General features: G+C 55.1%; 9 protein-coding genes across 9 annotated transcripts; 4 read left to right on the forward strand and 5 right to left on the reverse strand.

Annotated features, from left to right (window-relative positions):
• Positions 1 to 655: 655 nt before the first annotated feature.
• G647_02642 (uncharacterized protein) lies at positions 656 to 2,425 on the forward strand (the record flags this gene model as incomplete). Its single annotated transcript, XM_008726988.1, has 2 exons — positions 656 to 819; positions 898 to 2,425. The coding sequence occupies 2 exons, from the start codon at positions 656 to 658 to the stop codon at positions 2,423 to 2,425; spliced, it is 1,692 nt and encodes a 563-aa protein (XP_008725210.1).
• Positions 2,426 to 2,966: 541 nt separating this feature from the next.
• G647_02643 (uncharacterized protein) lies at positions 2,967 to 4,281 on the forward strand (the record flags this gene model as incomplete). The annotated part of the gene is made up of 2 exons (XM_008726989.1): positions 2,967 to 3,000; positions 3,080 to 4,281. 2 exons carry the CDS (start codon positions 2,967 to 2,969, stop codon positions 4,279 to 4,281), a joined length of 1,236 nt encoding a protein of 411 aa, XP_008725211.1.
• A 393-nt stretch (positions 4,282 to 4,674) lies between these two features.
• Positions 4,675 to 5,883, forward strand: G647_02644 (uncharacterized protein; the record flags this gene model as incomplete). The annotated part of the gene is made up of 1 exon (XM_008726990.1): positions 4,675 to 5,883. The coding sequence occupies one exon, from the start codon at positions 4,675 to 4,677 to the stop codon at positions 5,881 to 5,883; it is 1,209 nt and encodes a 402-aa protein (XP_008725212.1).
• Positions 5,884 to 6,962: 1,079 nt separating this feature from the next.
• G647_02645 (uncharacterized protein) lies at positions 6,963 to 9,081 on the forward strand (the record flags this gene model as incomplete). Its single annotated transcript, XM_008726991.1, has 5 exons — positions 6,963 to 7,996; positions 8,092 to 8,216; positions 8,293 to 8,423; positions 8,540 to 8,654; positions 8,825 to 9,081. 5 exons carry the CDS (start codon positions 6,963 to 6,965, stop codon positions 9,079 to 9,081), a joined length of 1,662 nt encoding a protein of 553 aa, XP_008725213.1.
• A 1,358-nt stretch (positions 9,082 to 10,439) lies between these two features.
• On the reverse strand, positions 10,440 to 13,161 carry G647_02646 (uncharacterized protein; the record flags this gene model as incomplete). Its single annotated transcript, XM_008726992.1, has 2 exons — positions 10,440 to 11,843; positions 11,902 to 13,161. The coding sequence occupies 2 exons, from the start codon at positions 13,159 to 13,161 to the stop codon at positions 10,440 to 10,442; spliced, it is 2,664 nt and encodes an 887-aa protein (XP_008725214.1).
• A 1,281-nt stretch (positions 13,162 to 14,442) lies between these two features.
• Positions 14,443 to 15,966, reverse strand: G647_02647 (uncharacterized protein; the record flags this gene model as incomplete). Its single annotated transcript, XM_008726993.1, has 1 exon — positions 14,443 to 15,966. One exon carries the CDS (start codon positions 15,964 to 15,966, stop codon positions 14,443 to 14,445), a length of 1,524 nt encoding a protein of 507 aa, XP_008725215.1.
• A 1,767-nt stretch (positions 15,967 to 17,733) lies between these two features.
• Positions 17,734 to 18,438, reverse strand: G647_02648 (uncharacterized protein; the record flags this gene model as incomplete). The annotated part of the gene is made up of 2 exons (XM_008726994.1): positions 17,734 to 18,028; positions 18,077 to 18,438. 2 exons carry the CDS (start codon positions 18,436 to 18,438, stop codon positions 17,734 to 17,736), a joined length of 657 nt encoding a protein of 218 aa, XP_008725216.1.
• A 652-nt stretch (positions 18,439 to 19,090) lies between these two features.
• G647_02649 (uncharacterized protein) lies at positions 19,091 to 19,552 on the reverse strand (the record flags this gene model as incomplete). Its single annotated transcript, XM_008726995.1, has 1 exon — positions 19,091 to 19,552. The coding sequence occupies one exon, from the start codon at positions 19,550 to 19,552 to the stop codon at positions 19,091 to 19,093; it is 462 nt and encodes a 153-aa protein (XP_008725217.1).
• A 590-nt stretch (positions 19,553 to 20,142) lies between these two features.
• G647_02650 (uncharacterized protein) lies at positions 20,143 to 21,097 on the reverse strand (the record flags this gene model as incomplete). The annotated part of the gene is made up of 3 exons (XM_008726996.1): positions 20,143 to 20,552; positions 20,605 to 20,957; positions 21,021 to 21,097. 3 exons carry the CDS (start codon positions 21,095 to 21,097, stop codon positions 20,143 to 20,145), a joined length of 840 nt encoding a protein of 279 aa, XP_008725218.1.
• Positions 21,098 to 21,379: the final 282 nt, after the last annotated feature.

Here is a 21,379-nt window from a genome sequence, read left to right on the forward strand (position 1 = left end):
TCTACTCGGGATATTATTTTTACCCTGAACGCCCGACTGTCACGCTTCAAGGCAGCCGTCGAGCTGACATGGAGAGGTTGACCGTCGACAGAGTCTCAGCCGGCTCCCACAATCGCCCAGGTCTTGCTGATTTGCTGGTCGTCGCGGCATCCGGAGTGCCATCTGAGTTGTCCGAACCATTCTCCATCTCCGACCGCCTGTGCGTGTGCATGAACAAATGCAAGATCAGAGGTTATCGCATGTAAGCTTGATGGGGGGCCCTGCAGCGATGATCTGCAGTCAGCCCTACGGGCACCCTTGATCCACACGCTGTCTCCTTTTCGCCCCAGCCTTCCCCTCCACGGAGCCCCAAGGGACACCCCCCTCCCCCTGCAAACTTCAGACGGGGCTCGGGTCACTTCTCCAGGCTGGCCTACAATATGTATCAATTTGCATTCTTGCTCCCGCGGATGGCACCTTCCCTCGGACAGTGCACAGCATGAATCTGTCGCACCTTCCTCGACGCGGCCAATGTTGCCCCGCCTCTTCTGTTGATCGCCTTTCCCTCAGATCTCAGTCATTCGAATTGTTTCGTCTCGTGGTTGCGCAATCAATGTTTCAACTATGCTTGAGTGATTCTTGGAGGTTCAAATGTCCACTCGTTCCATAATTGCAAATGTCTAATTTGCAAGCCCGCGCTTTCGAAACGTCTGAGCTCGTGCAGAAATGGCTGTCAAATCTGGGACGGGACTCGATGGGCCCAAGGTCACTCGGCCTGAACCATGAGGGCACCGGCGAGGGCAAGGAAATGCAAAAAGGGACGTACACGGTTATCTGGGTGTGCGCCATGCAGACCTTGCTAACTTGAGTTTGAACAGAGGAAAGTCAAGCGGGGCACACAGATGCAGGTCCTTTCAGCCCGAGAGATGCCAGACGTACTCATCATCACAAGGATGGCCGGGATCCAGAACAAGGATACAGACATGGCCAGGGCGGCGGGGCTGCACACCCGGATTTTGGACCATCTTCTGGCGAGAAGACTTTATCGCATGGTGCGGTGGTGGAAAAGCTGAATGACATGTCTGGGTCGCACAAAGACACAGTCGAGGATCCGAGTGCAAAATACGCCAGACGCCCGAGGCACAAGACCAAAGAGGACACATACGAATACAAGGATGGTTCGGAGAAGCGTGCAAAGAAGCGACTGTCCAAGGATCTTGTCAAGCAGAAGCCCGGCGCCACCTTGACCAAAGACTTCCAAGCGCCAAACGTGGCCGTCGAGAGATTGACCCTAAGGCGTACTGGGCCAGGTTTCTTACACAAAGGAAAGTCATCCGGTAATGCGGAATGGAAGGGTTTGCCAGACCTCACGTTCTCCGAGATGACGTTTCTGAAGCGAAAGAGAAAGGATGAAATTGCGAAAACAGGAGAATCACAACTGAAGAAGAAACACTGCCGGCCCTCAAGTCAAGAAATATCGGCATTCTTCCATCGGCCAGAAGATCAGCAACATCGAGCGACGCCCCTTCCGAAGCCGTCCTCGATTGGATCGTACTTCTCCTGGTCTGTATCCTCGCCTCAGACACGTTTATTGCCAATGGGGCAGCGATCGAGTTTGTTTGCACAACCTTTGGAGCAAGGGGGATGGCATGGGGCCGTCGGCGACAAGCTGGGTGGTGTTGGCGCGTCTGTTGGTTCTAATAGCACTCTCACCCACCGCTTTCTCGAGAATATGACGACGGACGCGCTGCTATGCGGGGTCGATACATTTGCACACCAGGAGAAAGAATATTACACGTTGGACGATTTGAAAATGCTAGCTGAGGCTCCCACGGCTGGGTCTCCTCACAGCCAGAAGGCTCTGTATGGGCTTGATATCATGCGAAACGTCAAAGGTACAGCCACCTCACCTCGTTCAGCCCAAGACCAAGAGGCAAACTCGGTCCGCAGGGCCAGAGAGCTTTCAGCCCATACCGACAAGCGCCATGTCAGACCTGATACCGAAAGTTCAGAGCCCGGGCCGTTGTTGGCAGAAGATCCGACTGTTGTTGGCCCTTCCAGCCAGCGGAGTGCGGTGCTGGGAGCCATCGCACCGTTACCCAGTGATATGGACGAGTTCGATAGGGACCTCTGGCGGCACTGGATTGGCAGCTCTGCTCGATCGGAAACGAGATTCATGGTTGATGATGATACCTCTTCGTTCAGATTCCGCTTCCAGAGACCCCCTCCTCGGCCGTTGAGCAATTACTGGTCCCAGCCGATCCCGGGCATTGACGAAGATCAACAGGTGGCATATGACTCTATTGGAACAGGTTATTTGCATGAGGCAGTGACTCACAGTAACACCCATCAACACCACCCACGATCCCTTCGAGTACCTCGTCATGTGGTTGACGATCCTGTAGTGGGATTCTCGGGGTTCTCTCGGAGACAGATTCTATATTGACCATACCGTGTTTTCGTCATTGCGGTGGGCAGAGACGCGCCAGATTTCGGTATAGGGCAGATTGAGACAATGTCAAATGTCTGGCACGACGCCATGGATTCATAGTTCTTCCACTCGTGCCGTATTCAGCATTAATTTACACCGCGAGGACCGAGCCTCAGGCCAGACGGTGCTGTACCCCTCGACCGTGGCAGAGCTGCATCCCCCGCAGAGCAGCGAAATGGCCTTTACAGTAAGCTCCGCAGTCCCCATAAGCCCGCGGAGTCCCTTCGGCCGCGGAGACCGCAATGTTGTCGCTTGAGATGTTCTGGTAATGTGAGTAATCACATCCTGATCACCAGATGAGGAAGTCTTCTGACCTTCTGTGGGGTCGCGAGACGCCAGCAGGTTGTCTCCTTCCACGGGTTCTCTGACGATGGCACCAGCGTCGACAGTGACTCGTTAACCTCAGCTCTCCGGGACATCCCAGCAGCGGCCGCATTCGAGTACCGCCTCTTTCAGACCACTGGCTTGTTGACACCGGCCCACGAGGAGGTCAGCGATGAAGAAAGTTTTCAAGTACCTCCAGAACCAAGGTATGTCAATGTGCATGGCTGCAAGTTTTCTGCCGTCGGACAAGGTGCTCTGAACGCCATTACTGAACGCACTTTGCAGCACTGGAAGCTTCACAGCAAAAATACTCCGGGTCGTCATACCTGTCCCCGACCACGAAAGAGCCTCAACAGCACGGCGGCCACCATAGCCCTTCTCCCTACAGAGACCAGCACAACTTACATCATCAATCGCGATCGGCGCATCCTAGCTCGGCAGCACACAGCTTTCCAGCATACAGCGCCACGGGCACTTCCCTCCCGAAGGCCAACGGGCAGCGGGAGATGTCTCCCCCACAGATCCCGGACAAGATCCTCCGGGGTATCACCCGGCACCAGTATGCTCAAGACAACATCCTTCAATCATATGAGCTGTATATCCCCGAGCTTGACCACAGACACCAAGCCGATGCGAATGCGAACAAGTACTGGGTGATCTATGTTCACGGAGGCTATTTTCGGGACCCGTACGTGTCCTCTTCGTCTTTTTATCCTGCCCTTGGGATCCTTGCATCGGAGCACCATCGGCGCCACATCTTCAAGAACAACGGACCTCCGGTGCACCCAGGCGACATCACACCGTACATCGCCGGCTACGCAACGGTCAACTACAGGCTCTCTCCCCATCCCGGGAAAGCACCTCAGGACCCGGACACGACACCGGCATATGAGCTGCGCAACGCCAAATGGCCCGAACACATCTACGACGTGCTGGCCGCCATCGCGCATCTACAGAACAAATACGGTTTCGGGGAGAGATATCTGCTGGTCGGCCATAGCGTCGGCGCGACGATGGGTCTGCTGAGCGTGCTCGCTGCGGAGAAGGCGCCGTTCTCCACGGTAAGCGGCCTTGACATGCCCACGATTGAGCCGCCCATGGCGATCCTAGGCGTTTCGGGCATTTATGATTTCCCGCTTATCCACGAGTCGGTCCCCGACTATGTGGGGTTGACGAGGAACGCGATACATAATGAGGCGGACGTCGCGCTGGCGAGTCCAGCCAAATACACCGCAAAGGACTATGTTGGTTCCTGGACCGGGGGAGGGAAGAAGAAGAGGGCGCTCGTAATTGCGCACTCGAGAGATGACGGCTGGGTCGACTGGAAGCAGCCCGAGGCGATGGAGAATGTACTGAAAAGTGAGTCGGCCATCGACGTGAGGGTGAGCGAGATGCAGGGACAGCATAATGACATCTGGGAGAAGGGGACGGAGCTGGCAAGGGTTGTGGTGGAGGCTGTCGGTGTGATGAGAGGATTGGAATCCTGAATCGAGGAGTCAGCCAGATTGCAAGCTTTTCCTGTTGAAGATACCCTTGTGCGTCGGATATGAATGTATGATATGCATGGAGACCTCCAGTATGAAGCGTTCGAGAAAGCAGGAGGCGATATTGGTCCCGTATTACTCGTTACTGGAAGCATGGAATACACTCCATCCACACCGACACAGTACGTTATGGCAGCCTCGTGGCGCAGCGCACAGCCTCGTCACACGGTGCCGGTACCGGAAGATCTTCGGTTGAGAGTATCAATGACATCGACGTGGGTGAAGCATTTTCTAAAGCTTGACTGCTCTCGCCTTCCACCATCGGTATCCTTCCTGGACCACCCTGGGATCTTGTGCTTGCGTATGAGCCATGCTGCCCGTGTATCCAAACCGCTTATGCGGATCCCGTTTACGGGCCCTCTGCCACCCCCCTTGATCATCCCTCCCTCCGCGGCCACGAGAGAGGGCGCAGTTAGTGCCCTGACACATTTCCTGACAGCTCCGGCCGGGTCAGCTGCTTCTCTGCCCGAACATGCACAGCAGGCCAAGTCCAAGACGGTGCTGCTCACAGGGGCGGGCATCAGCGTGGCGTCGGGCCTCGCCGACTATCGTGGCGTCAACGGCACCTATACCCAGAACAAATCATACCGCCCGATCTACTACCACGAGTTTATCTCGAGTCACGAATCCCGCAAGCGATACTGGGCACGCTCCTTCCTCGGATGGAGGGGCTTGCACCGCTCGAAACCGAACGCTGCGCATTTCGCCATTCGTGATCTGGGCACGCTGGGTTTGGTGGACAACGTGGTGACGCAGAACGTGGACTCCTTCCACGGCCTGGCTCACCCGAATCTCAAGACGGTGGAACTGCACGGGTTCTTGAGAGCGCTGGTCTGTCTGAGCTGCAGGAGGCTCATGGATCGCGATGTCTTTCAGCAGCGGTTGGCTGAGCTGAACCCTGCTTGGGCCGAGTTCCTGCAGCAGCTCCTTGCCTCAGGTGCACTGGATACCGAAAACCCCGTTGAAAGAAGGAGGTTGGGCTTCAGGACGAATCCGGATGGCGATGCGGATGTGCCTGGCGCGCCGTACTATACCTTCCGATATCCAGCTTGTCCGCACTGTCTCCGACGGCCGCCCATTCTCAAGGATGGCAGTAAAGGGCACGTGGATGTAGATGCGGATGGGGCGTGGACCCCGTCACCTCCAGCATCAGCCCCTTCGGATGGGGTCGGCATCCTCAAGCCCAATGTCATCATGTTCGGCGAGTCCATATCTGCCGACGTGAAGACGGCGGCAGAGGAAGCAATCGACTCGGCGGCGAAGATTCTGGTCGTTGGAAGCTCCCTGGCGACTTACTCGGCTTGGAGACTTGTGAAGCGGGCGCACGAACGAGGCATGGGCATAGGCGTTTTGAACATGGGCGGTGTTCGGAAAGAGGAGGTATTCTTCGGTGAACTGCTTTCTGATCGCCACCATCGTCCGAGCGGTGGGGACGGGCACAACCCATGGGCAGCGCTGCGAAGGGAGCTTGTGCGTGCCAGTCTACCTGCTGAGGAAATCCTGCCTCAGGTTGTCGAGGCCATCCGCACCTCCAGCTCCGCGTGATGTGATGACGGGATGCGCGTATCTTGCTTGATAAGAGCAACTGCGCGCGTCTCGACACAGTGATTGCTGAGATGCGGGCATTGCTTGCTGGTCCTCGATGCTACTGTATACTACGAGCCACGGCCTGCTAGATCAATCCTAGATGTATACCGAGATCTAGCATCCACTGTCGCTGTGCCATCTACACAGTACAAAGGACACACAGTCTTCCTCCTGTCCACTCCCGTCCATTAGATAAACAAGCAAGAGCCAAGGGCACTCACCTTCAGCAAGTGTCGATCTCGATGCCAAGCATCAAGCACCACCACCAGCGTCAAGCTTGAACGGATGCTCACGAGCTTCTTAGCGATCGTCATCACCTTCACATCGTCGTGGTAGCAGTGGCAGCACATTCGCCAGCAAGGCGCGCGGCCAAGACCAGCGCGTCAGCCACCGACATCATCGCCATGATGGCGCCTTTATCCCTGCGCTGCCTCGTGAAGCCGTCAAACCCGTTTCTGCAATTCCTCCATCCACTCAACATGGCGATATCGCACGGGAAATCAGATCGCCGCTGCTGGAGTCGTATTCGTGCCCGCAGGCAGCTTCCACCACGGCGGCCGAGCTGGCGCATCCCGGTGCTGGCCCTGCTGGGTACTGGCCATCTTCCCGTTCATTCGGGCCTCACTCCCCACTAACGACAATGATCCTGGCATCGACCCGCCCCCGGCTTTTGGCTCGCTTGACTCGACCACTAGGCTTTGTTCCAAGCTTGCTTGAGTGGTACCCGCGTGCTCAGCATCGAGGGCGAGTGAAGTCATACCCTGCGAGGGGGAGCGACACCAGGCGTAGAACGGACCATCAGAGTGCTGGTGACTGCACGCGCGGTGTGTACGCAGGACACAAGGCACAATAAAACTCCTTTGCTACGTCCCGCAGGATCTGGGCTGTGTGTAGGTCATTTCGTCTTGCCCTTTGGTGGCACTATTTGACCACCTGCCGCGCATTTGTCTTTCCATGACCGTTCTCATTCCCGTTGTTTCCCTGGCTCCTCCTTTCCCTCGAAACCAACCAGAATGTCGGTCTCCGATCAATCAACCATGGCGGGTGCGGAGCCCCAGCAAGAGAAGGACATGGGCCAGATTCACAGCGCAGGACAGACAGAAAAGCGCTTTGGCGTCTCGGGTCCAGAATTGGCAGCCCAGAACCTCGAATCGGGCGATCCCAAACGAGCGGACGGCAAGGTCGAATTGACCGAAGAAGACTGCTACGACAAGCTGGGATACTCGTTCCCGCACTGGAAGAAATGGATGATCCTGGTCATCATCCTGTTCATCCAGACGTCGATGAACCTCAACGCGAGTATCTATGCCAATGGCGTCGATGGCCTGTCCGAGAAATACACAATCTCCAAGCAAAAGGCCCGCGTCGGACAGATGATCTTCCTCGTCTGCTATGGCTTTGGCTGCGAACTGTGGGCTCCATGGTCCGAGGAGCTGGGTCGATGGCCGACTCAGCAGCTCTCCTTGTTCCTCGTCAACCTCTGGCAACTGCCCGCAGCCTTGGCTCCCAACTTTGGGACCATTATCGTCGCGAGAGCGCTTGCCGGCCTCTCAACAGCCGGCGGTTCTATTACCTTGGGTGTCATCGCCGACCTCTACCAGCCAGAAGACTCGGGCTTCCAATACGCCGTTGCCTTTGTCGTGTTGTCTTCTGTTGGCGGCGCCCCTGTCGGAGCTGTCATCGGCGGCTTCGTCGGCCAGTACCTTAGCTTACCGTGGATTTTCTGGATGCAACTCTGCATCGGCGGCGCCGTGCAAGCCATCCACTTCTTCCTCGTGCCCGAAACCCGAGCGACCATCCTTCTGGACCGGGAAGCCAAGAAACGGCGCAAGAACGGCGAGACCAATATCTACGGACCTGACGAGCTCAAGAAGCCCCGATTCCCGATGAAGGAGTTTGTCCGTGTCTGGCTGAGACCGTTCCAGATGTTTGTGACCGAGCCGATCGTGCTGTGCTTGTCGCTACTCAGCGGTTTCAGCGACGCTTTGCTGTTTACCTTTTTGGAGGCATTCACACCAGTGTTCGAGCAGTGGGGGTTCAAGCCGTATCAAATTGGATTGGCCTTCATTTCGTGAGTCGGCTCCTCACCTGTCGAGTCTTCGAATCCGAGGGAATGAACCTTGCAAACTAAGTCATCGACGACTAACTAACTGTACGTCCACAAAGGTCCCTGGTCGGATACATCCTCGCCTACCTGTCCTACCTCCCTGTCATAAGACACCACAACAAGATCCGCGCCGAAGACCCGAACAAGCTATCCCCCGAGTCTCGGCTGTGGTGGTTACTTTTCCGTGAGTGTCGATCGTGCTCTGTACCGCTCACTGCTCCTGTGTCTGCCTTGCTGACCATGCTCTTCTCTCCACCCAGTGGCGCCCCTCGAAACGATAGGCCTGTTTGGCTTTGCCTGGACGTCGCTCGGTCCGGATTACGGCATCCCCTGGATTGCGCCTATGATCTTCACGGTCCTCATCGCCATTGCCAACTACGGAATCTACAAGGTAGGTTGGGCCCTTCGACTGTATTCATGTCTTGACTTGGACTTTCACATCTGAAAAGCTTCGTGTTGACGAATGCGAGGTGAATGCAAATGCTAACGTCGATGTCCCACCGGCAGAGCTCAATCGACTACATGATCGCCGCGTACGGCCCATACGCCGCGTCCTCGACAGGCGGCAACGATCTAGCGAGAGATCTCCTCGCTGGTATCGCCGCCATGTACAGCACGCCATGTAAGTCGTTCCGTCACTCACTCCGAGACTTGGTCTGCACGCGCACTGCACTGTATCCTACATTGCACACTGGCAGTACTTATACACTGCAAATTCAATTCTCCTTATCGGCAATTACCGCCCCGTCACCACTACTTCGGCACCCTACTGACCCATCATCTTACGTGCAGTCTACGAAAACATCGGCCACAAATTCACACTCGAATACCCGTCCACCATCCTGGCGTGCCTGTCGGTCGTAGTCATCATCCCCATCTACATCTTCTACTGGAAGGGCCAGTGGTTCCGCGACCGCAGCAAGTTCGCCCAGGAGTTGAATCTGGGTAGGCAGACCGCCGTCGAGAGGCGGCGGAGTAGTGTGTTGGCCGGGGGTCAGGGCCGACACGACAGTGAGAAGGGGGGTGGTAGGCACGTTCAGCAGGTGTAGGTAGTAGTACTGAGGGTTCTGGCCGTATTTACGTTTTTATGATTTAATTGATTGGGTTAGTGAGTGACGAGTGACCAAGAGGAAGACAGAGACACAGTGAGAGAGAGATAATATTGATCGACAGTATTCCCGTTCCTACAGTACAGCAGCAGCAATATGACGCGACAACTACCGCGGCGTAGACAGGGAGCGCATGATCAAGTGAGGGCACACTTACAGACGCTTCTTCTACCTACAGGACGTACGTATATCGAAGGAACAACTGACAAGGGAGGTCCTCGGAAGTGTTACTCTTGCTTTTACTCTTGCTCTTGCTCTTGCTCTTGCTCTTGCTCTTGCTCTTGCTCTTGCTCTTGCTCTTGCTCTTGCTCTTGATTACTGAAGACTCACTCACTCATTCTCACTCTCACTCCTACAAGCTGGTCTTTCCTTCTCCCTTAGTTCTAGCTCCCCTTTCCCTGTCCCTTCCGGGTTCTTGTTCCGCTTCGTCCCGGGTCATGGTTTTATATATATGATACCTCGCACGATGTATATGGTGTACACGTACACGGTATATCATATCGTATCGTGTCATACCCTGGCATGTGAAGGCATGGCACGCCACGTCCTGGGATACTGTAGCAACGTCCTGGTATAGCAACGTCAACGTCCTGGGATACTGTAGCAACGTCCTCGGACAGTAACGTCCCAGGGATGGCTGTCACCTGGCTATCCGACGGGTATTGTACTTAAATATCACGCTATGTCCATGTCATTGTTATTGCTATACAACAGAGTACGGAGTACGGAGCACAGTACCTAGGTATGTATACTATGATCTGTCTTGCTACAGTAGACGGCTATCATATGTCCGTGCCTTTACTTCTCCTTCCTTCCTACTCCTCCCGTCTCCCTCTCTCGTGTCAACTCTCCTCCTTACTCTCATTCTCATTCTCACTCTCACTCTCACGCCTTGCGCTCTACTCTCATGCCGTACGCCTTTACTTTTGCCTTCAGGGAACGACGTTGTGCCGCGCCACTCTCTACTGTACAGCGCCACTCTCTACTGTACGGACGCCCACGATTCTAATAGTCGACTGAAAACTCGGCCCCATCTTCATGGCATCGTACGTACGATATCTCGTGTTGTTGTATCTATTGTATCTCATCCTATGTCTCGGGTTGGCGGCAACTCTGGCATGGCCTTGCACTTGCAACATCGTCGGGGTCGTCTTCATCTATGTCTTCCTCACCGCGTTCCTACTCGCATCCGCACCGACGTTCCATTCTAATCTGGCGCTGTCCTTGTCGTTGTCCAAGTCCATTTTACAGACACCCGCAATACTGAAGTTCTGGCCATGACGTGGCTCCGACTAGTCTTAGAACTTTGGCAACAGGACACGTCTCCCACTCCCCTTGTCATTTCCAGCTGCATTCACACCGGTCCCGTTACCATTACCGTTGCCGTTGCCGGCGCCGGCGGCGGTCCTGCTTTCAATCGTCTGATTCACAAACGTCATGGGCATCTTCGTCTGTTGGCCGGCTATAGACCCCGACGGACTGGCGGCATTTGGTCCCGCTGGGCTTGTACTCGGGCCTGGTGCAGTAGTGACAACGCCTGGTGCCGCACCGGCCGGAGGACCATACTGTTGTCCTGAAGATGGTGGCGGCGCGGCTTGATGCTGGAATGGCTGTTGTGGTGTCTGAAATATGTACTGCTGAGGCTGAGGCTGAGGCTGATACTGTGGCTGGGACTGTTGCGGCGATGGGCCAGGGCCACTCGACGATGCAGTGGTCAATGAGTTTTGCCGAGAATGAGAGCTGTGTGAAGGCGGAGGCGGAGGCGGTGGGTATCGGGTGTTGTGGCGGAAGATATCAACATTTGGACGGGCAGGAGCAGGGGGCGCTTTTGGCGGCGCAGGGGCGATGGGTTGGCCTGGGCCGCTGGAGATGATGCGTGAGACTTCGAACACCGATGGACTCGCGAGTGGTGCTGTAGTAGTAGGCGGCGGAAAGTATCCTCCTTGAGGTTGAGTATGATGCTGGGGCTGCAGAGGTGGAAGTCCCGGAGACGAAGTGGTTGCGCTCAGCGCCTGCTCGTGGGTCAACGGAGGATATTTGAGTCGCCGACCACGGGGTCGAGAATTCGTTCGGAGGACCTGTTGGTAAGCTTGCTGCGAACGCGGCGGTGGCGGGGCCTGGCCGGGGAGAGGGGAGAAGTCCAAGCCTTGAGCTGGAAAAGCTTCGCCTTTCGCAAGAGGGACGTAGATGTACTGCTTCAGGGGGGGTTGTTGCGCCACCCACTCGGACACGTCGGCCAGCGCGGACAAGGCGTAGCTGTTAGCTTCCGCCATGTCCATGGGTCGTGGAACAAGATAACCGCTGATCTTTGCCAGCTCCCTTGCCGCTTCTTCGGTAAGAGCGTCCATGGTTTGAGACTTGTGAGACTGTTGCTCGGCTCTCCATTCTTTGTTTCTCTGTTCAATCTGCTTCAACAAGGGGCCAATAACGTCCTCATTGAGCACTTGTTGGCGAGCCTGTTCGTCATAGGATTCTCCGAGCTGTCGTTTGAACGGCTTCTCGTCTTTGATTCTGCTGGATGAGTATCCCCGTGGTTGGGTACCTGGTTCTGGTAGTTCGTGATAATGTGGAAAGTACTCCATCATGTCGGATCCGGATTCAGTGTGCGTGTCATCGTGAGCGGCACGGTAGGCTCGCTCGAACAAGATGATGTCCCCTTCCGCCGCGGCGAGGTGTTCTTCGCGGGCCGCCGCTCTGCGATTCTGGGTCACACATGTCAGCGCTATGCCACCTCGGTAGAGCGGACGGATCGAGACTTACCGTCCATTGTTGTTCAATGACCTCCTTTTCCGCCTCTAGTCGTCGCATCTCGGCCTCGACTTGGACGTCATATCTGTTCCTGGCGAGATCTTCGGCATCCTGTTTGGCGGCCTCCAGTTCTTCGACAATCGTGGCGTACTCGGGAACTTTCTTGTGGGCGTTTGCCTTCTTGGCCATTCTGTTGAGATCGCGATTGGCCATTTGCTCGAGTATGTCAAATTGTTGAGCGCCCACGACGTGGAAGAACCGTTTCAATTCCTGCTGCCTGGCCTTGAGAAGGGATATCATGGCCTTCTCTTCTTGAGAAAGCGGCTGCCTTCGTTCTGGCGGGTCTGGACTCCCTCCACGTCCTGCTCTGCCTCTAGATTTGCCTTTGCGCCCACCGCCGTTGGAGTGGCCGCCTCCACGGCCTGCCCGGGCGCCGCCTCTGGCTGGCTTCTTCGGCGAGCGGGATTCTGGCGTCTCATCTCCCTCTGCAGGATGATATTGAGTGGTGCCATCATTAGCATAGTAGATCACGTTGTTTCGGTCAAATTCAGGCCAAAGCTCTTTCTCCTTGTCCCATAAGTTGGAAGGCTTTTGAACTGTTGCTTCCTTGGCGCTCCGTAGAGTACGCTTACGCTTGGGAATCGTATCCGAAGCATCTGATGCTGCACCACTAGGTTTGTGATTCCGCACATTGGCAGGCGCCGCTTCAGCAGTTGATGATGAAGGCTGCTTTGAGGGAGCGTCGACGGCAAGGGGTCCTTGAAGAATGCTTGGCTTGAAGTGACGTGAGCTTCGTCTCAATGCCCTGGATGATTCTCCGACAGCGGGCGCTGATTGAATTTGTGCCTGCACGACGGTTTCTGGAACGGCTTCAGCACTGTCGGATTGTGTCGCAGCCGAGTTTCGTCTTGATGGTTTGGCAGATTCAGGTGGAGTGATTGATGGAAGGGTGGCTGGGGGAGAAATGTGTGTCTTGGAGTTGGTAGAGGTGTCGCTGAGTCTAGAGACTGGTGGTCTTCCTCTGCGTTTTCGTGATTTGACCGGGTCTGGCAGAGCTGCTGCCCCGGTGAAGTTTCGTTTTGGCCGCTTCGACTCCGAGGGTGTCTCGGGATCATTGGAGCTGGAGCTTGACAATTTTCGCTTGCGAGTTCCGGAGCCCAGGATGCTCGGAGGGGTATCTGGTGGTGTCCCCAGTTCTGACAGTGATGAGTCCTCCGGAGAGGAGTTCGATGGTTCTGGCGTCGTCTTGATGCTCCGATTTCTGGTCCTCATGTGGAATTCAACTGTCGGCTCGCGTGGCGAGCGTTTTCGAGGCATTCTGCTGCTGACGAGGTTAGCTATTCTTGTCCGTGGCCTGGATAGTGGGAGGTTTTTGGTGAAGTCAAGCGTCCAGTGTATGAGACGGAAATTAAATTGCTCGTCGGCATGCCACAAGACAGGGCCACACACAACAAGGCGGAGAATGGGTGGTTAGAAAATGCAGAAGGGTTCTTTTTCGCTGACCTGGAGTGAAATTCACGACTGTCAGAGAGACACAAAGAAATGATTCCTGCTGGAAAAGAATCAAGCGGCCGTTTCGTCGCTCTTGCCGAGGGACGAGATGAGCGAGCTCTCTGTCGTCGTGCTCTCGCTCGATGCCTTGATTGTACTCGGATGGCGTGATCTGGAATCGGTTGAAGGAAGTCGAGGAACCACGCCTGAGCATCCCTGAAAGATATTTGAGGTTGCGGTCTGCGGGTTGCGGCAGAAGGAGGCAGCTGGAAGCATTCGGGAGGTGAGGTATTGATTGACAAGGGTCGGGATGCAGCAGGACAATGGGAAGACGAGAATGCGTCAATAGTATTCAAGCCCGGAGGCTGAATAAGCGGGCAGACCGCCATGGTGCCAGGGTGAGGCAGTGAAGAGATGGGGAGTGGGAGTGAAGGATTGTGTTATTGTAAACCTGACACGGTGGACGGCCACAGCTGCTGACCTGTGGGAAGCATTCTTTACACAGTAACTAGATTTTGCATTTTGCTTGGGGCTTGCCGAGTATGACAGCCACAGGCCGACGACAGACGACAGCCTCTGCCTCTGCCTACCCAGAACAAGCGCAGGCGAGCCGCCCACCGCCTACCGCCTACCGCCCACCGCCTACAGGCTATAGGCCAGTCGCCAGTGGCCACCCCGAGCCACCTTCCGAAAAGGCTCGACGCCGATTTGCGGAACGCGCCGCGAAACGCCGGTCGGAGCCATCCAATCACCCGAGCAGAACTGTTGAACTGGTACGTCGTGCACGTGATCACTTCACAGCAAATCCAGCGAGCACGACAAGCGCTGTGATACATATGTCAAAATTTCTTTTCGCATTATTGGTATCGCACATGCAATAAATGGTAACTGTGAGCCCTCATGATCAAGGTCATAAAAAGGAAGCATTCCTCGCCAACTCCGCGCTAAAACACAGTTTCATGCCAAACGTGTAGCCATCCTCGATCCTCCATAAAAATAACCGTCGAAGCGCGGTGCCAGTAGCCGCGGCAGAAAAGTCCCAACCAGTACTCTGTTGCCTTGTTATATCATTAGTTGACTCAATCGATTCGTCATAGAACCCGAAGATTTCGTTCTTCCCTTCTTGACACTTTTCCGCTTCCCGTAGCCCACCAGGCTGGTCCGCGATCCCGCCGATAGCACGAAGCCCGGTAGGATCGGTGGTAACTCGTCCTCGTCCACAATCGAAGGACCGGGGCTTCCCAGTGGTGGACTCCCAAGCGTAGGGCTGTCCGGGACTGACGGGTCGTCGTCCTGCCTTGTTGGCTTGTCAATGCTTGGCATGGTGTCCTCGCAGCGCTGCACAGGAGGCGAATTGCTCCGAAGCCTGGCTAGAGTTTTAGGCGTGATCAGTGTATTGGCCATCGGGGAAGCTGTAACCATGGTACCAGCGGTGGCAATGGGGGGCGGTCGATTGCTGTTCGATCTAAACAGCGGGTGAATTAGTTCCTGCTTCGAGGACTCAAAAGGTTCGAATTGGGGCGGTGGTTTGTTGTTGTATGAAGATGTAGGCCGAGATGTGGGCCGGGAGAAGTTGATAGGACTCGACGGCGGTGAAGACTTTAGCTGTCCCGGGGACGAGCTCCAGACAGCAGTGTCCGAAGTTGCTGCGTGTGGTGGTGAGCTCGAAATAGGTGACTGTGGTTCGGGAAGGAAAGGTCCCTCGAGTATGGTCGACTCCGGGGGACTGCCCGGGATCGTCTCCAAACCCCCAGGCGTGGGGGGTGGGGAGGAGTGGATGGCGGCTCGCATCTCTCGATGGACCGAGGATGTGTCCCAGTCGTCAAAGGCGCTGTCTGGCGACATCGCCTCTCCTGCGGGAAATGGTACCGCTTCCGACGACCACTGATTGGAATATCGGACCACTTTCGACTTTGATGATCCCGGTCCGACTTTCGTCGATGACGATCTTCGGGTTAAAGACTCTCCCTTGGAGATAGGAGTTCTTGGTGACGAGTGGAGGGTCGGTTCCTGGGAACCGAAAGATTGCGTTGTGTGCTGAGTGGTCGGCCTTAGGATAGTCGACAGTGATGGCCCTCGCGCGCGAAAATCCATGTCGAGTCGGCTGGCCCGTTGCGCTGTCAAGACATTTCTAGCCCACGAATACAGCAGGCAATACAGCACTATTTGCAGTACAGAAGTGATAGCCCATATGGCAAACCATATTCCGATCAAAGTAGCTGGAGCGGCCTGCAAGACCCGCGTTGGGAGGTCGCTTTGCCTCGTCGCCAGCCAGACCAATGCCACGCCGGAGATGACGATATCGAGGACCGCGACGCTCGTGCCGCCGACCACATACATCCAAGTATGTGCCTTTGAGCCCAGCGAATGATTGTCCAACTTCTTCACGAAGAATGTACAGAACAGAGCCAGGACTGCAGTGCTGACCAAACTGGTGCCGAAGGTAATGTACAGCAGGGCGCGGAGGGCTGACAGCACTGTGTGATCGCCGAGATTCGTTGCAAACACGACGCTGAGGATGCTGCTCGCAATGCCGAAGGTACCGGCAAGAGCGCCAATGGCCCAGATCCTAACGCGCCTCTCCATTCCGTCGTGTAACCAGAGAGGATGTCGGGTTGACCGTTTCCTGTTGTCGCTCTGGACTGCTCAAGTCAAAGAATGCTGCCCAACTGCCCGAGTTTCCCGTCTCGAAGTCGACATCCAGATCAATAGCTTGGAGGGGAAGCAAAGCACGCCGAACAAGAATAGAAGGGAGGTCGAAACGCAGGTGAGCGCGTCGGATGGTAGACAACTTGAATAGTCGAAGAGCTGAAGTTGTTGACCTCTGACGCAAAGCATAAAATCTGACAGCGGCCTCAGTCGGGATGTTCCCTGTTCACGGCGTGCTGTTTCCAAGCCTGACGTTGAACTGGCTGCAAAAAAGGCTGAGAAAGAGGGGTTCAAGACGAGACGCGCGCTCCAAGGCCAATCAAGGCGGGGCCGGTGCAAGAGAAGGTGGAGTCCCCGAAATTATATAGGCGCACGACATGCAGCATGGAGTAATAGTAAACAAACAAAGCATGGAGTCAAGCTGAAGGGGAGTCTCGGACGGGCATATGTCTGCGACGCCAGCACCAGAATCAGTGAAACGACCACGGAACACTCACCAGTGTTATCTCTCTTCACGCGTCCGGTTGTTTGCAAGAGCACACAAATCACCTAGCTCGAAGCTGTGAGCCGGGGAGAGACCACTGGCGCGTCAACTTCGTGGGAAATTCTGGGAGATCTCGTTCGTGGCGACCAGGGTTTTCGGAATCGCTAGCCGGCAACATCTGGGACGGCCGCGGTTGCTTGCGGCAGTCTGGAGCGATGGCCCAACGAAACCGCTCTTTCAGCGCGGATGTGAGAACCAGAAGCGCATGAAGCCCAGGATGTGGAGGTGGAAAGAAGAGGTCGTGATGGTTGGTGGCGGAAATGCAATCTCGCTATCAAACCTTAATTGCATGTCTGCAATTTGCCCGCCCCGCGCAGGCATCAATTTCTGGTGATGACAGCCAGACCCGCCGGGATCTTCAGCATAGCATCCTGGAGCAGTGCAGTTCGCTAATCAAGGGAGTTCGTCCTCGGCCTTCGTCGAACGTGGCAGCCCGGCACGCCGGTCCCCTTGAACCCTAACGAAGCGAGCTCTTTCGCGCTGGGTTCGCACATCGCTAGCAGCAACAGCTACCGCGATGACCGATCATTCGACGCGTCGCACTAGTCCTCGTGACGGAGATTCTTGAAGGCTCCCGCATGAATAGAATGCTTGCTGTGCAAATAACTGGCCGTGGGTGGATAACAGAACAATCCGACAAGTACTGTGTAGACATCGCGGACATTAAACGACAGATGGAAATGCAGAGAAAATAGCGAAGCTCCGATTGGCTCCAGCGATTCTTGGCTGTTTCCAGCTCCGCGATTGGCCAGTTTCCAGAACTACCGAGGACTTATCCGATATTGTCCGTTCATGTGGTGACCAGTGATCTCCTTGAGATCCGGTTCCGAGTATTCGCAGCATTTGAATCAAATGCCGAAAAGTAGATCATGGCATTTGTGAGTCTCGATTCGATCGATATCCCGTCTTGATCACTAGCCTCGTCTCTCGACCCCGTGATAATCTCACCAACTCGTCTGGTGAAACCCTGAGGCGCGACGAGATGTCTCCCCAGACCCTTTCGCAAAGCTCAGATACGTCGCTTCGTTAAGAAATTGAAACTGTCCTGCTATTGCCTCGTAGAATGCCCATTGTACAGGCCAAACCCTACTCCAACCCTTCCCAGCGCCAACGCTAAAAGTAGCAGCAATCATTGATCTTCCAGTTGTTGGTAGGCAGGACTATCTCGTCCCTGCAACCTCCTGTTCCATCTGCCACGCATCACTTCTCAGCTCATCGAAACGTGTCTGTTGGTTTGAGCGCATCGCATCCACACTGCCTTCAATATCCTTTACGACGTGTTGAAGGCCATTCAAGAGTTGCTCAATCTCGGCACGCTGCTCGTTGATTTTGCCGAAGATGACCGTGTTCTCTTGTTGCGACTTCTGTATTCGTGTGTTCAGTTCATCTGTTACTCTTTGGAGGTGGGGTGTCAGATGCGCCGCGTATAACTCTTCAGCGGATAATGTGTGGAGTCTGGCGGTATTAGCTGGGACATCGCAGGCGTTGGGGAGGACTTCTCACGGTCTCTCTGGCATCTCTCCCTCGACCGCGCGATCCTTTCTCTTTCGCGCCTCCTCTATCATGATCTCCCATTGATTCAAGCCCTGCACCACTTGCCTGTCTTCCAGTATTTGTTCGAAATCGCGCATGCATTCCTGCTCGAGACGCGTGTTCAATTGCGCCCACACTCCTTCAAGCGCATTCGGACAATATTTTGCCGGCGTTGGGAAGCATGAGCTGAAGTTCGCGTACGAGTTTGCCTTGATCGAGGCTGAAAGAGCCCCTGCGAAGACCTTCTGTAGAGCCGTTGCGCGAGGTCCTGGTGCAGACGCGACCGGGGTTTGGGGAGGAGGTGACGGTGAGGCTGAGGTTCGCCCATTCATCTTTGTTGCTGTCACTGTCTCAACGGCAAAGAACTTGGGGGCTCTAAATCGAAATCCGGGCGCGGCTAATGGTTGACAACAATGGCTGCCCTGCGATGGATAGGCACAAATGCAGTGCGGGATTCCTATATTCAGGTTGAAAGTAAACATGCCAAGGTTATGATGTCATGCAGCAAGCCATCACCACCCACTCACCACCATCGCCGGCACTCAGCTGGAGGAGCACGAAGGGGATCTAGCCGGCAGGTGTGTAGGTGGTACCACCAGTACCACGACGCTCTGAAAACTTCATAGCGAACAGTCTGATGCCGGCTGTATGGACACCGAGCAGTGTTCCTCTATTGCATAAATGCCCGCCGTACTCACGTCACCCGGGCACAATCCCAGCTTCGCATGAGTTCACTGCATCAACCGAAACCGCAGTGAACCTCGTCCACACTCCAGATGAAGCCCAACAGACAATGGGACTTGTTTCCATATGAGAAGCCTTCACTGCTAAAGCTCCAACGTGAAGACGCATTGTTCGACATCGTTCGCGACTGGACAGACTCGAGATATGAATACACGCTATTCGAGATGTGAAGACAGATTACCGAGCGCTCTTTTGATCCCTAACTACCTTTACAGCCCACGCACCCACCCGTGGCCTTGATTACAACTTCGGCTGTCCCTGCTTCCTCTTCCTGACGTATTTCATCACCGCGTCAATGCCCGCCTGCGCCACTTCTGTATCTTGAGCCGGTGTCCCCGTGCTGCAGCCAATGGCTCCTACCACTTCGCCGTCGATGACAATGGGGATCCCACCAGCCACGTACATGAATCTGCCATTATTGCTATTACTCAGACCGAACGCAGCTCCGCCAGGCCAAACATTCTCTTTGTAGACCGATGTGGGCGCGCGGTGACCCGCGGCGGTGAAGGCTTTGTTCATGGAGATATCAATAGAGGTGAGTTTCGCACCAGGCATGCGTTCGAAATGCAGCAAGTAGAGGGAGGCGTCGACAATTGCGATGTTCATCGGGACGCCGATCGCTTTCGACTTCTCAATACATGCGGCCGAGGCCAGCTTGGCGGCATGGTGTGTGAGATGTGCGGGGCGGTGGATGGCAGCCATATTGAGCAAAGTGAGTATGGACCGTTGGAAGGAGGAGAGTCTGCTCGATCGATCAATCAATCGGGACTGGCAAAGGAGGACAAAGCAAGAGGTGCGACCAGATGAAACGTTCTCAGCCTCGGACCTTCACAAACGTAGTTTTGGCTGACTGACGATATGGAGGTTCAGAAGTCTACAATGGAGCAACCACAACTCGTATACACCGAAAGACCCGGGCAGACCGGTGTCGAGGGGATTAGTTAAGATGCATTTGTCGACGGATCAACGGCGACGTCAGCGAACGGATTGGTCGCCGCACACCCGAGACGTGCATGCGCCTAGCCTCGATATGGGACACGTTGTTGCGGGGGAAGCAGGGTACATACCGAGTACTCTAGGTAAAGTACTGCAGGCAAGGGTCTGCCACCCGCTGCCGCCTTCATGCTTCGGATTTATCTCTGCAACAACAAGCAAACAATGCTTGCGTGGGATGGGACAGTCGAAGCGATTAATTTCTAGAAAGTGGCTGTCACGAGTCTTGACAATCGGCTTTTTCATGAGGAACTCGTTACACCGGTTCGCCCACTTCCAGCTTCAGCGCGCTCAATTGCTCAGCGAGGCTGGTGAAGCGGACGGCCTCTTTGATACAGCAGCTCAAATGTCCGTTCGCTTTCCTTGTCCAGATACTCCGGCGCCTTCCTTACGACTGCACCTTGGTCCTTATAGTTCGGCGAGATCTCGAAGATCTCTCCCGAGGTCTGTTCATCGAGTAACTTCTCGAACGTGTTGATGACCCCTTCGATTGGCGCCAACAGGTTCTCCTTCTCTAGAGTGTCATAGAATGCGCCCGTGGAGATATTGGTGCGAATCACATTGGGGCAGATCGCGTTCATGGAGATCTTTTCTTCCGGCAAGTATTTCCCGTAGCTTCTCACTAATCCGACCACGGCATGCTTCGCCGCAGTATAGATGGGTAGGGTCGGGCAGCAATAGAAGCCGCAGACACTGGCAACACATCCGACTTAGATCACAGATTAGTCACGCGGTCATCGGCAGTAGGGGGTCTTGCTCACTTTGGCCGCGAAGACCATTCTTTCCGGGCTGCTGCCTCCTGAACTGCTGCACGGCCAGGGAGACGGTGTACAAAACACCTGTCAGGTCGACTTCGAGGACCGTCAAGTCCGGCATCTCGAACCCCGTGGCGGAAGGGTCATTCGGGATGGAGACACGCTCGCCGATCCCTGCAATGGGATATACGTAGTCAATCCGACCGAAATCTGCAACGGCTTGACTGAACGCTTTGACTTGGGAATTCCAGTTTGCAACATCGACATGAGCGCAACTGGCGACCTGAGAATCCTTGTTCAGCTCGTCCACGAGCTTCTGAGCGCCCTCGATATCTCGGTCGGCGATGAAGACCTTGATACTACAGCACTGTTAGTAGGGTTCCTGTCAAATGTTGACTTCTGCCACGGCAGTGTCGTCCTACTTGTGCTTCACCAGCATCTGAGCCACCCCTCGCCCAATGCCGGAAGCCCCTCCAGTAATGTATGCAAAGCCAGACATCCTTCTTGTATGACGAGTACTGAGAGATTCGCGATTTTAAGGGATATGAGAACACTTCTTGAAGTAGCAGTTGGGTAGACCTTCCGCGAATATAACAAGATCCTCCCTTTCAAGCAAGTGTAAGAGACATAGTCATCCTGACTCGCAACTCGGTCCTATTGCTGAAGTATCTGCATCTCGAGATGTGAGGGGTTAGCCGTCGGCCGAGCTTACACTCAGCAAGCACTGTCACAGAGTGTGCGCCATACTCGTGTTCCCGACGTGTGAGGAGACCTAGTGAGC

The sequence above is a fragment of the Cladophialophora carrionii genome (genome assembly GCF_000365165.1).
Source record: "Cladophialophora carrionii CBS 160.54 unplaced genomic scaffold supercont1.2, whole genome shotgun sequence".
NCBI lineage: Eukaryota > Fungi > Ascomycota > Eurotiomycetes > Chaetothyriales > Herpotrichiellaceae > Cladophialophora > Cladophialophora carrionii.